Source organism: Pongo pygmaeus, chromosome 3 (assembly GCF_028885625.2).
Source record: "Pongo pygmaeus isolate AG05252 chromosome 3, NHGRI_mPonPyg2-v2.0_pri, whole genome shotgun sequence".
In the NCBI taxonomy this organism is placed as follows: Eukaryota; Metazoa; Chordata; class Mammalia; order Primates; family Hominidae; genus Pongo; species Pongo pygmaeus.
In genome coordinates, this window is record NC_072376.2 from 134,821,046 (window position 1) to 134,835,307 (window position 14,262).

General features: G+C 35.3%; 1 protein-coding gene across 26 annotated transcripts in view; it reads left to right on the forward strand.

Moving 5' to 3' along the window:
* The window catches only part of BLTP1 (bridge-like lipid transfer protein family member 1), a 215,674-nt gene that overhangs the window by 87,444 nt on the left and 113,968 nt on the right, over positions 1-14,262 (forward strand). For all 26 annotated transcript variants that reach the window (XM_063664090.1, XM_063664083.1, XM_063664080.1 and 23 more), the window contains 9 exons: positions 482-1,319; positions 3,966-4,036; positions 4,819-4,992; positions 5,790-5,910; positions 6,922-7,068; positions 7,438-7,565; positions 7,913-8,112; positions 10,222-10,419; positions 11,094-11,305. In XM_063664090.1, the coding sequence (XP_063520160.1) occupies positions 482-1,319; positions 3,966-4,036; positions 4,819-4,992; positions 5,790-5,910; positions 6,922-7,068; positions 7,438-7,565; positions 7,913-8,112; positions 10,222-10,419; positions 11,094-11,305 (2,089 nt within the window). The remainder of the gene's footprint in view (positions 1-481; positions 1,320-3,965; positions 4,037-4,818; positions 4,993-5,789; positions 5,911-6,921; positions 7,069-7,437; positions 7,566-7,912; positions 8,113-10,221; positions 10,420-11,093; positions 11,306-14,262) is intronic.

Here is a 14,262-nt window from a genome sequence, read left to right on the forward strand (position 1 = left end):
CAACATATTAAAAATGGCCTATTACCATTTTTAACTTGTTCTGCCTTAGTAAATGGCACTACTACATCAGTTGCTGAAGTCAGAAGTACTGGGGTTATGTATAACTTCTTCCTCCAGTCTCCTTTAATCAGAGACACCTGGTGTATTTTGTTGGACAAGTTTTTAAAGGATGTGAAAGAAAAAAAAAACCTTTATAAATGCATTAGTGTCCATGGATTATGGATAGAAGATTACATTCTGGGGTTTCTTTCAGTTTTTATTGTGTTTTAAGCTACCTCAAAATTTTTTGGAACTAATGGGGGATGTGAACACGTATTGTACTGTTTTGCTACTTTGGGTATTTTATTATAAAATTGTAGATTTTATTTTATTTGTAAAGTACATGATTAAAATTACTAAAAGGATTTTTATTGATATTTCTTTTTATGCTTAAATTTTAATGATGTGTAGAAAATGGTAATAGCTTTGCTTTCTGTTTTAGTATCCCTACAGAAATTTCAGGAAACAGCCCTGTGTCTCCTAATACTCAGGATAAGTCAGTAGGTCAGTCTCCTCTTAGATCGCCCTTGAAACGACAAGCCTCCGTCTGTTCCACCCGTCTTGGAAGTACTAAGAGTCTTACTGCTGCTTTCTATGGGGACAAGCAGCCTGTAACAGTTGGAGTCCAGTTTAGTAGTGATGTCTCTCGAAGTGATGAGAATGTACTAGACTCACCAAAGCAGAGGAGAAGTTTTGGTTCATTCCCATATACACCATCAGCAGACTCTAATTCATTTCATCAGTATCGATCAATGGATTCCAGCATGTCAATGGCTGATAGTGAAGCCTACTTTTCTGCTGCTGAGGAATTTGAGCCCATTAGCAGCGATGAAGGCCCTGGAACTTATCCGGGTAGAAAAAAGAAGAAAAAGCAAACCCAGCAGATTGACTACAGTAGGGGTTCCATATATCACAGTGTAGAAGGGCCACTTACTGGACATGGAGAAAGCATTCAGGATTCCAGAACTCTGCCATTCAAAACTCATCCTTCTCAGGCTTCATTTGTTTCTGCGTTAGGTGGAGAAGATGATGTTATAGAGCATCTATATATTGTAGAAGGTGAGAAAACAGTGGAGAGTGAACAGATTACTCCACAACAACCCGTGATGAATTGTTATCAGACTTACCTTACTCAGTTCCAGGTAATTAATTGGTCAGTTAAGCACCCAACCAACAAAAGAACCTCTAAATCCTCATTGCATCGTCCCCTTGATCTGGATACACCAACCAGTGAAGAAAGTTCATCATCATTTGAACAGCTTTCTGTTCCAACTTTTAAGGTATAAACCAAATCATTAGTTTCCATTGATATCTTGATTTAGAAACAGATTTTTAAGAAATTATTTTCATAATTACTCTCATTCTTTTTAGCTACCTTTCTGAGAGAGAGACTTTCTGAAGCAATAGCTTTATGTATGATAGGTCACAGAGTTATTGATGAATATTAGAAATTTAAGTAAATTAAATTGAGAAATGGTTTATGAGTTGTCACTGCATTAATCTAATCAACACATATTCTGTGTCTGCATTATACTCTAAGATTAGGATCAGCTCTCTCTGAATTCGTATTTTCTGTGTCTTAAAAATAAAATTTTGAAGTTGTTTTTAATGATGTTCTTTTTATTAATTCATAACTCCTTCCATGCAAAGGCTTCAATGTCCACTTACTTGACATTTGAGTTCTTATAATTCAGTATGAATATGATTATTGGGCATTTCTGTAATATATTCTGAAAATGCATTACAGAATTTTTTAGGTAAGCTAAAAATACCTCAAAATAAATTTAGTGGTCATAGCCAATATGAAATATTATACTTACTTGAAGTGTCTAAATGCTTATTTAGTTATTCTTAATTCAGATATTTATTATACAGTATTGTGAACAAGGCACTTGGTGTAGAGTGGTGAGGGAAATGGGTATGGAGCTTATGGTTTAGAGGTAGAAAATGACAATTAATAGATAGATCAGTATATAATTACAAAGTGAGAAGAGTCTATGATGATAACCAAGGGATGCCGGGATAGAGAATAACAAGGGGTGGGGACACCTACATTGTATTGAGATGGAAGGTCCATCTGAGGAGATAATATTTAGACTGAAATTTGAAGGATGGTGAGGAATTGAAGATAGGAGGACCTAGGGGCACTGCATTTCAGGCAGATGCAACTGCCTTCCTAAAGCCCTGAAGAGGGAAAGAGGTCAGCATGCCCGACAAATAGTGAGTGGGGAGACTTGCTCATAATGAGGCTGGAGACCTAAGCAAAGGCCAAGTCATTCAGAGTTTATAGACCATGGCATCAGGAGTTTGAATTTTATTTTAGTTTGATTTATTAACTCTTCAGAGTTTTAAGGAAATATGATAGGATCTCATGTACTTTGAATACTATGTAGAATTGAATTGTCATTAAGCAAGAGAGGAATTGGGGTGATCACTTAGGAGACTGTCTCAGTAGTCTGTGCAAGAAACGACCAGGGCTTGGACCTAAACTGTATTAGTAATGATGGGACATGATACATGGAGTTGAATATTCTCATAGATTATGTAGGCATTTGAATAATATGTATTGAAGGAAGAAGAAACATCAGTGAAAGTTGCAAAATTTTGTTTTTAAGGTTGTACTGTTTTCTTATCTTGCCCAAAACCAATTGCCCATGCTAAGATTTCAAAATGTCCTTTTTAGTCCATGTGGAAATATGTTGGTATATGAATTTTCCAGTGTAAAACTGAATGGCCCTTGTGCAGAATAGTACCTGAGAGGATAGAATTATTTCAGTATTTTAAATAAATCTTTCTAGTTTGATTAGGCAGTCAAATCTCTAGAGAAGACAGGTCAAGGAATTAGTATTTTTAGACAGCTTCAAAAACAGAACATAGGCCACTATCAGAAAGACAAAAAAATGACATGTATTGGTGAGGATGTAGAGAAAAGGGAACACTTGTGTGCTGTTGGTGGAAATGTAAATTAGTATAGCCATTATGAAAAACAGTATGGAGATTCCTCAAAAAATTAAAAATAGAACTCCATATGATCCAGCAATCCCACTACTGGGTAATATCCAAAGGCAATTAATTCAGTTTATTAAAGAGATGTCTGTACTCCCATGTTAATTACAGGACTATTCACAATAGCTAATATATGGGATCAACCTAAATGTCCATCAATGAATGGACAGATAAAGAAAATGTAGTATATACACACAGTGAAATATTCTTCTGCCATAAAAAAAGAAGGAAATCATGTCATTTGTGACAATATGAATGAATCTGGAGGGCACTATGTTAAGTGAAATAAGTAAGGCACTAAAAGACAAATACCTCATGATTTCACTCATGTGGAATCTAAGCAAGCTCTTACAGATGTAGAGAGTAGAATGGTGGTTACCAGAGGCTTGGGTAGTTGGGGGAAAAAAAAGTAACCTGGGAGGTAAGAAAGTTATTTTTCACCGTTAAGTCTAAATAACTGACAAGCATTTGTAAAGGTTCAACTTGGTTAGCCAGGTTCATTTATTTATTTTCCTTGTTATCATTTATGGATATAAAATACAAGACTAGTTTTGCCTATAGTTTAATGTTTCTGTGGCTCTCTTTCCCACTTAAAAGTTGGTTTTGCCAGAAGTCTAAAATTAGCTTGAGGAAAAACTCAATTTAAAAAGAAACTCTGGAGGAAAGACATTTGAAACACTTGCTTTTAAGTTTCAGTTATAGTCTTTTACCCTCACAACCCTGCTTTGCCATTTATTTGAATCAACAAAGTGAAACTGCCAATTGAATATATTATTTGATTTGCTCAATTTGTCTGTTAAATGTTTATATCAAATATATCAAAATCATATTAGGTAATTCAGGTATTTACATATATCAGTTGATATCATAAAATTAGGGAAATATATTAAAAATCTAGACTATAGTATTTTATATTCTAGGTTATCAAGCAGGGGCTCACAGCTAATTCTTTGCTAGACAGAGGCATGCAACTTTCAGGATCAACTTCAAAGTAAGTAAAAATATCATGCTTTTAAAGTGTCTTCCTTGATTATGAGATGGGTAGAGTTTATTCTGAATAATAATCATTCTTTATTTGAGTATGAACTTTATATTAAGAATAAATTACCAAAATAATTCAGCTCTTTTGTCTGCCATGGCTTTGGCTACATTTATAAGTAGTCAGTAGCATTTCTATTAAACATGCTGTAACTTGGCATATCAAAATTGCTGACTAATAAGACTTCAGTATCATGTTTTTCATAATTTGGCAAAGGTACATCAGGTAAATATATTAAAATTTTCTCATTCAATGTATTAGCCATCTTTGATCAATTAGCATTTTAGTACTTCTTTTTGGCCTTTCTTTGGAAAGTCTTTGGGACATAAAATGTCAAGTCCAGGCCAGGCATGGTGGCTCACACCTGTAATCCCAGCACTTTGGGCGGCCATGCCTAGCAGATCACTTGAGGCCAGGAATTCGAGACCAGCCTGGCCAACATGGCAAAACCCCATCTCTACTTTTTAGTACAAAAAATACAAAAAAAATAGGCATAGTGGCACATGCCTGTAATCCCAGCTACTTGGGAGGAGGAGGTTGCAGTGAGCTGAGATCGCACCACTGCACTCCAGCCTAGGTGACAGAGTGAGATTCTATCTCAAAAAAAAAAAAGTCAAGTCCAATTCCATAAAATTTTTAGTTGTAATGAATGCGTGTGTTCACTCATCTTAAGGGAGATCCATCTTCTAATTCATGGTCTTTTTAATATATGATTTGCTTGTTAAATTGTATAGTACGCCATATACTCCATTGGAAAAAAAACTCGCTGATAACACAGATGATGAAACATTAACAGAAGAGTGGACCCTGGATCAACCAGTGTCCCAGACCAGGACAACAGCCATAGTTGAAGTAAAAGGAACTGTTGATATTGTTTTGACTCCCCTGGTGGCTGAAGCTTTAGACAGGTATTGATTTCGTCTAGAAATACAACTGTTGCTTTATACAATGATTACTCTGTGATATGATAAGTATATGTGATATGTTCGTGTAGAAGATTGTTGATAGTTGTAAGTATATGTGATATATGTTCATATAGAAGATTATTGATAGCTATTTTGATTGAATAAAAATGAAAATATGCTTAAAGAGGTCTGTGTTTCAGTTATCATTTGCTACTTTCTCAGCCTAAATAATTACAGTTGTCCCTCCATATCTGTTGGGTGTTGGTTCCAGAACACCTGTGGATACCAAAATCCGCAGATGCTCAAGTCTTGCAGTTGGTCCTGTGGAACCCGCGGATCAAAAAGTCAACCTTCTGTATTGGTGGGTTCCGCATCCCACAAATACTATATTTTGAATACTGTATTTTCAGTCTGCGCTTGGTTAAATGTGTGGATTTGGAACCCACAGATATGGAGAGCTGACTGTATATTCAAATTTATTGTTATATTGCAATAATATAATAATATTGCAATAATATAATAATATTACATATTATTATACAAAACTAACATGAATAAAAATGAGAATGGAACATAATGTAAGTGGTGTAGCAGTAGTTGGGAAGAGAAAAGGGGTTCGGTGGAGACGAGCTTTCATGAAAATCTTCCTTTTCCTGCAAAAGCACATAATTTTCTTTGGTAACTTATACTATTAAGATTCTTATGATATGTGATATAAATGAAGAACACAGGAAATCTTCTTCAGAAGTTTGTTAAAGAAAAGATCATTGCCCATTTCATTTACTGTTTTTTCCCCTCAGATATATTGAAGCAATGGTTCATTGTGCTAGTACCCGACATCCAGCTGCAATTGTAGATGATCTTCATGCTAAAGTCCTCAGGGAAGCTGTCCAAAATAGCAAGACTACCTTCTCAGAAAATGTAAGAACTTTTTAATTCAATGGGCATAGCAAATTGAATATTTATCATGGTTACAGAATATTCAAACTTGAAAATTTTTCTTTACAAGTTAAATCAGAATATTTGGACATGTTCTAAAAGCGTTTATGTGTCATTGGCTCCATAAAAGATAGGACATATAACTGTACTATAGATTGAATAGTAGTAAAAATATTTATTTAAAAAATATATTAATAGCTTTCTTTGTTTCTTTTATTTCAGAAGCAGCTTAGTTCCAAGCCCTTTCTAAAGAGCTTTGGCCCTAAGTGAATGAATATTCTTTAGGACTGACACCTTGCTTTTCTAAGACAGCTGTTTATGTTTTGATTTTCCTCTATGATTAGATGACTTGTATCTTAATATTACTTTTGAGATTTTCCTCGTTCACTTCAGTGCATCAAGTCACTACTCTCATTGTGTGATATTCTACTTACGTTGTGGTTCTAGCCACGAAGCCAGTTGCTTAGCAGTCATGTCCCAGTGCTCTTCCAGAGCTTCTCCATTTGATTTTCAAATTTATCTGGATTATACTCAGAGTAGGGACCAGAAGAGAGATGAAAGTGAGACTGATTATTTTAGTTAACTATTTATTTAATATATATTGGCATTTCATGTGATAGAGTAGATGCGTGAAAAAAAGAAATTTGAAAATATTCCTAGCCAAAAAGGGGCCAATTATCAGAAACCAAGTTTGTTTTCAAGCCAGTAGAGTTTAGTGATCTTAAAAAATGCCTGTAATTATTGTATCATTTTTTCTGTCTGCTTCTCTATAGGCTGATTTCAATTTAATGTGTATTACTTTTCTCAACCATGATGCTACCAGTCTATTTCCTAGCTTATCGAAAGTTTGGATTTTAAGGTGGGATGTAAAACTAGAACGCAGCTGGCACATAGATGGGCATAGAGGGGCAGCGTGAGTAAGTGAGTTGCTGTTGTGGATGATGTGGAAGTTATGAAAAGCTTGTGAAATAATTTCACTTATGATCTTTTTAGTTATCTTCCAAACAAGACGTTAGAGGAACAAAAACTGAGCAGCCTACAATAGGAACGACTAACCAAGGACAAGCACAGACAAATCTTACAATGAAGCAAGATAATGTAACAATTAAAGGTCTTCAGACTAATGTTAGCATACCAAAGGTAACAATTTAATATTTAAAAATTTTTTCCTGAAAGAGGAGAGCATTTTGATAGTGTTTGTCCTTTTCAGTTACCAACGTGAATAATGGTAGAACAGTGTGTAATATTAAAAAAAAATGTTTTATTTCTATGATCTAATGGAATATAGTTTACTTAAGCAGAATATTAGGTAATAGTAGAATGTTACACATCCATCCAGTAAAAATTTAATTATGATTATTTTATGAGAATCTGTATTCATAAGATTTGTCTTCACTGTCAGATACATAGATATGCCATTCTTAACAGTAGTTTTTCATTTTTGTGCATATTTTATGTTTAAGTGATACCTTTTCACTTGTCAGTTCTGAAATTTTGTGTGTGTGTTAGGTAAACTTATGTTTGTTACAAGCCTCAGTGGAAGAATCTCCAACTACAGCTCCTAGTAGGAGTGTGACTCATGTTTCCCTAGTGGCACTGTGTTTTGACAGAATTGCTACACAAGTTCGCATGAACAGGTAAGACAGATTTTATTAATCTGAGCCATGATTATCTTGCTGGATGTAAAAGCAAGCCTTGATCATCTTTTCTTTTAAAAATACATTTCTAAGAATGTAATGTTAAAACTCAGAACTGGTTTTGGAATTTCAAATCTTAATTTATAGATTAGTAACATATGTCTTTAAAAAATTTTTACTGTTTCTATTCATAGTATCTTTCAGTAAACATTGAAGAATTTTTTACTACTATTGGTGTATAATAGTAGAGTTTTTTTTTTTTTTTAAAGGAAACCTTTTAGGTAAATGTTTTCTCTGAACTGTATTATTTAAATGTTAAACATTTTTCTCTCTTTTTTTTCATAAAGAGGTGTGGTTGAAGAGACTTCAAACAATGCAGAACCTGGTAGAACATCAAATTTTGATAGGTATGTTCATGCCACAAAGATGCAGCCTCAGTCATCTGGATCTCTCAGATCAAATGCTGGAGCAGAAAAAGGCAAAGAAATTGCAGCCAAGTTAAACATTCATCGAGTTCATGGGCAACTTAGGGGTCTTGATACAACAGGTAGGATTCTACAACAAATATGTTTTTTCTTGGCATATATAAATGTAAGAGGATTTTGCAGAAGGGAACATGTTTTTTTCCTTTGACTATTGCTACAATTTGGTATTCTATAAGAAAGAGAAAGGTATTTCTCCCTATATTGAACACGTGGTATTTAGCTACTTGTCACTCACATTCTGTACAGAATAGAAAATAAACTTTGGTAAGAAAATTAAGTAGTATGGCCCCAAATTAGGAACTGCTTCTATTTCCCATGTGTTTTTTCCATGCTATTTACTTGCTCATTATAGAACAGAGAAGACATGATCTTTATAGTCTTTCTTATTTTTTAAATCATTCTGTTTATAAAACAATGTTAGAAAGAATTAATTGTAATATTAATCAAAACCAGAGAGTCTGTAAAATATAGCAGCAATAAGGTGCCACACATTCCTCTTAAAGTCCCTAGTTAGGTAAAAGGAAAGTAGAGCTGTTATACATCATTTTAATATTTTTTATTCTTATTTAGCACATTTTCTCATTTAGATGCTTAAATGTTTTCAGAATGTCAGAGATTCAATTCAGAAAAAGTTAGATTTGTTAATCGTATTTGAGATGATTGCTCTGCTGAAATCTTTATGTGGTACTGGTGACCAATCCTGAGTAAACAAATGAATTCCTTGAATTTGCTTACTGTATTTTATAGGTTCTGAAGTTTCCATGATTCCTGTCTGCATTCTGGGTCTGTGTACCTGTTTTGACTTTCTCAAGGCTTATTTTATCCCAGGTGTGAGGCTGAAAGCATTTGACCTGAGGTTTTCAAGGGACTTTTCATGACTACCTAAGATCTGTAGTCCTAAAACTGGTGAAAAATGTGGTGGCTTGAGTGAAGACACTTTTATCAGCTCTGTAGTTTGCACGGGTAACCAATTTGCACTGGGTATTATACAGACCATAAGGAGAACCTTATATAATTTTGAAAGGCATTATCATGCAGAAAAAACTCTCATTGAAGACAAAACGCCCAACGAAATTCCAAGGTGGACATTTCCGTAAAAATGTAGATGTCTTTGCTTATATGTACATTAGTTATCTGCCAAAGGATGCTTAATAACCTCATGATATTTGTTACCCTTATAGGGAGGGGAACTAGGTGTCTGGTTGTGGTGTTAGAGGCTTTTCATTGTATACTTTTTCATAATTTTTTGAACTTTGATACATCTGAATATGTATGGGATTAAAGACAAATACAAAAAAATTAAATAATGAAAAAATTATAGGAAAATGTAGGTGAATGTTTATTCTCTGAATAAGACCTTTTAATTATAAATGCAAAGAATGACATTTCCATAGAATGGAATATTACATAGCTATTAAAATGATATCTTTGAAAACATTTTAATGACCTGAGGAAAGTATTTACTGTTGCATGAAAAATGGGAACCAAAGCTGGGTTTGCAAAGTGATCTCTAAAGGGCTAGAAGGCAGTGTACTTCAAATATAAACAAGTTATCCTTGAATGGTAAATTTACATGTGTTTTTAATATTCTTTTTGTTTTTTTGTATTGATTAGCAATAATCAGAGAAATGAAAAAAGTAAGATAAAGTAAAACATCTCTCAGGCACTTGGGGTTTTAATTTCCACAGTGTATCTGTAAGCAGTGGAACCATGACAAGGTCTATGATGAATTGTAGTTATGTAAAATATGTCAGTATAAAACAGTCTTTTAGTAAAAACTATAATTTGCCTAGAAAATAATGTTTTTCCTAAGGCTTGGTAATTAATTGAATTTTTTTTTTAATTTTGTGAGATGATGAAAGTATTTAAAACTACTGTGAAGATAAATTATTTAGGATATTTTTAACTTTATATTTGTTAGAGTATCCTGTAATCATTCAGAAACAAATTCATACTACCTTTGAGCAACTTGTTAATCATAAAATCTTCTTTTCTTCCTCTTAGGCAGCATTATTCTAAAAGTTAGCTCATTTGCCTATTTTTCTATCTTTTCGACAGAGCACTAAGATATCTTTTAAAGACAACCAGTGTGCCAGATGTCCAAATGTTTGTGTTTTTTAATGTAAGCTTATGTCTTTAAAAATGGTCATTTTGCTGTCTTTTGATAATAGACATTGGGACCTGTGCAATCACTGCTATTCCTTTTGAGAAGTCCAAAGTTTTATTTACTCTTGAAGAGTTGGATGAATTTACTTTTGTGGATGAAACTGATCAGCAAGCTGTTCCAGATGTAACTCGAATAGGTCCCAGCCAAGAAAAATGGGGATGGATAATGTTTGAATGTGGACTTGAAAATTTAACCATAAAAGGCAAGCATTTTTTATTGAATTCTGTTTAAGGTGGGGACAAATATGCCCTATATTGCAGAAATGTTTTGAACAATCATGGCTTTCAGTAACCTGAATCAAGATAATAAAGCAGAAAGTGTGGTATCTGGTATTATTTACCAGGGGCGAGTGCCTCATACCAATTGCTTAAGTGGAGCTTTTCCTCCATTATGTGATTTCAAAAGTAGGTAGAGCTTGAAAAACAACAATATGCTTTTCCGAATAAATTCCCAAGTAAACTATAAAGCCACCCAATTTTTTGAAACTTTGCATCTTTGAAAACTGGATCTTTGATTAGTAGAGTTATGCCATATAGGATATAAAAACTGTAAATTCTTTATTCAGTGAAAAATATCTACTTAGAATTATATTTGCTTTTTTATATATTCTTAATATCTCAAAAAGGAAGGCTGAAATGTGTATAACACTTTTTTTAGGTTTAGTAATATATAATATAGTAACTATAAATAATAGTAGTTGTATATGCCTACAGTTATTTACCTGATAATTCAGTGATACATTACTTTTATAGATTAGGGCAAAGACTTGGTGAGAAAAAAAATAGTCTTTATGAAATTTTATACAGATATTGTAGAGTACAGCATTAAGACACTTATTCACCATTTGTAATAAACACTTTTTTTTTATTTTTATAGGAGGAAGACAGTCTGGTGCTGTTTTATATAACAGTTTTGGAATTATGGGTAAAGCCAGTGACACAGAAAGGGGTGGAGTGCTGACATCCAATAATTCTTCTGATTCTCCAACCGGCAGTGGCTATAATACTGACGTCTCTGATGATAATCTTCCATGTGACCGGACAAGCCCTTCCTCAGACTTAAATGGAAATTCTGTTTCAGATGAACAGGTTAGTGACTTTCTAATGATAATAATAAAAATGGTGCTTTAGAAAAATAACAAAGAAAACTACATATGCAATTCAAAATTAGTTTCTGGAGTGTATTTGCCTGTCTTTCCCTATTTTGGATTTATGATATCTGCTTAAATGTTAGTCAAAGTGTGTTCGTGAATATACTACTAGAATATAATTTCTGAAGTATATCGTAGATATATTTATATCCATCATAGTCCTAGCATTATGCCTTGCTCAAATTACATACTTAATAAATATTTGTTGAATTAATAAATTAATAAAATTTAAGAGAAACCCACCTATAGGGTGTGGAGGATTTTAGCAGAAGTCATTTTGTTATTGGTAGTTTTTTATGTCAGTTCTAAATATTTTTGTCTGTGTGTGCTTATTTCAGTTAAGAGTTCTGAATGGCACCTTATATTCAACTCACTTTTTATTTTTATTATGGTAGAATTACATGGGTGGTGATGAGTACAGTAACAGCAACCACAAAAATATTCCAAATTTTGGGTTGAAGAAATGTTGTGCCACTAACTGGTGACCTGGGGCAAGTTCCTAACCTTTTCCTAAGTCTCTTTACCTGTAATAGGAGTATGGTCATGATATTGACCTTGCAGCGTTGTGAAGACTGAAGCAGGTAATACATATGAAGGGCTTAGCTCAGTATGTAGTACGTAATAAGAGTGTAGTAACTGTTGTTCTTAAACATATGTACATATGTTTCTGATCACTTTGAAAATTAGGCCAATTGGAGAGGAAAAAGTTCCAAAGAAACCACCTTTTAATTAGGAAGTCTAGTATGGGTATCTAGTAATCATGGGTATACTCACCTTTACCTCCCAGATTCCTAGGGATTTATTTTTAAAACATTTGTTTTTATTTAATGTGTAGTTTAATGAGTTTAATTACAGTTTTATTTTGGGGTCTTTGGAAATGTTTAGGGGATGGATTATCACTTTAATTAAGGAAATTTAAAAATACAATAGCTACTCACTGGACAAAAGAGCTGAGAAGAGCCTAGCTGTTCTTTCCTTCTCCTTCACCTACTAAAATACTTGACAGAAATTCAGGCATCTTTCTTGGTCTCTCAGATCCTACTCTCCTTGCTGAAAGCCCTTGAATTGGCTAACATTACTTTCTTTGGGTTCTCTGACTTTATTGGTCCATTTCTTTATGGAATTTTTTCTTCTTAAATGTGGTGGTTTCCTCAGGTTCTGTTCTTGGCTCTTCCTTTCTTCTTGCTATTTGTCTACTCCCTGACGAATTTCATTTCCTAGGTCAGTTCCGTAATTTAATGACACTTCTCTTTCCCACTGGCCACACCTTTAGCACCAGCTCTTCACCTGAGCTCCAGAATTGTGTTTAGTGGCCTTTTAGACATCATCATTTAGTACTTAACAGAGTCACGAAGCCTCCATTGCAGACCCTAGCTCCTGGACAACATTTCTAGACACACCGTAGGCCAGAAGGGAACCCACTGCATTGAAGGAAAGGACCCAGTCCTGGCAGGATCAATCACCTGCTGACTAAAGAGCCTTTGAGCCCTGAATAACCAGCAGCAGTACCTAGGTAGTATATCATGGGCCTTGGGTGACACTCTGTGATGTGCTCGTTTAGGTGTGACCTAGCACATTCCTAGCTGTGGTGGCTATAGTGAGAGATTCTTTCTGCTTGAGAAAGCAGAGGGAGAAGTAATGGGGACTTTGTCTTGCACCTTAGATGCCAGCATGGCATCTCTTGGGGCAATAAGCAGGCTCTTGGGGTTCCTGATTTCAGGACATGGCTCCTGGATGGCATTTCTGGACCTTCCCTGGGTCAGCAGGGAGCCCACTGTCCTGAAGGGTGAGTTTCAGGCCTGGCAGCATTCACCACAAGCTGACAGAACAGCCCTTGGGCCTTAAGTGAACATCAGTGGTAGTGTGACAGTACTCCCCATGGGCCTGTGATGGTGGTGGCCATGGGGTAAGGATTCTCTGCCTGTGGAAAGGGGAGGGAAGAGGGGGAAGGTCTGTGTCTTGTGATATGAGTGCCAGCTCAGCCATGGTAGAATAGAACACCAAGTAGATTTATAAGGTTTTTGTCTCCAGTTGTTGGCTCCTGGATAGCATCTCTAGACCTGCCCAGAGCCTGGCGAACTCGCCACCCTGAAGGGAAAGACATAAGCCTGGCTGGCTTCACCACCTGCTGATTGTACAGCTCTAGGTCTGTGAGCAAAGGTAGGCAGAAGCCAGGTAGTGGTTACAGGGGGCCCTGGGTGAGACCCAGTGCTGTGCTGGCTTCAGGTCTAACCCCACACAGTTCCAGTGGTGGTAGCCACAGGGGTGCTTGTGTCACTGTACCAGCTCCAGGAAGCTCAGCACACAGAGAGAGAGACTCTGCTTGGGAGAAAGTAAGAGAAGATAATAAGAGCCTCTGTCTGGTAATCCAGAGAATCTTCTGGATCTTATCCAAGACCACCAAGGTGGTACCTCTATAAGTTGCAAGAACAGTGATACAGGGCTTGGGGTGCCCCCTAATGCAGATATGACTTTGCTGACCAAAAACTTATAACACCCAAGTCCCTTTGAATACCTGAAAAGCCTTCCCAAGAAGGATGGGTACAAACAAGCCCAGAGTGTGAAGACTGCAATAAACACCTAACTCTTCAATGCGCAGACATTGATGAACATCCACAAACATCAAAAACAGCCAGCAAACTACGACCTCATCAAATGAATTAAATAAGGCACCAGAGACTAATCCCAGAGAAACAGATGTGTGACCTTTCAGACAAAGAATTCAAAATAACTGTGTTGAGGAAACTCAGAGAAATTCAAGGTAACACAGAGAAGGGATTCAGAATCTTATTAGATAAATTTGACAAATAATTAAAAAGAATCCAGCAGAAATTCTGGAGTTGAAAAATCCAAGTGACATAGTGAAGAATGCATCAGAGTCTCTTAACAGCAAAA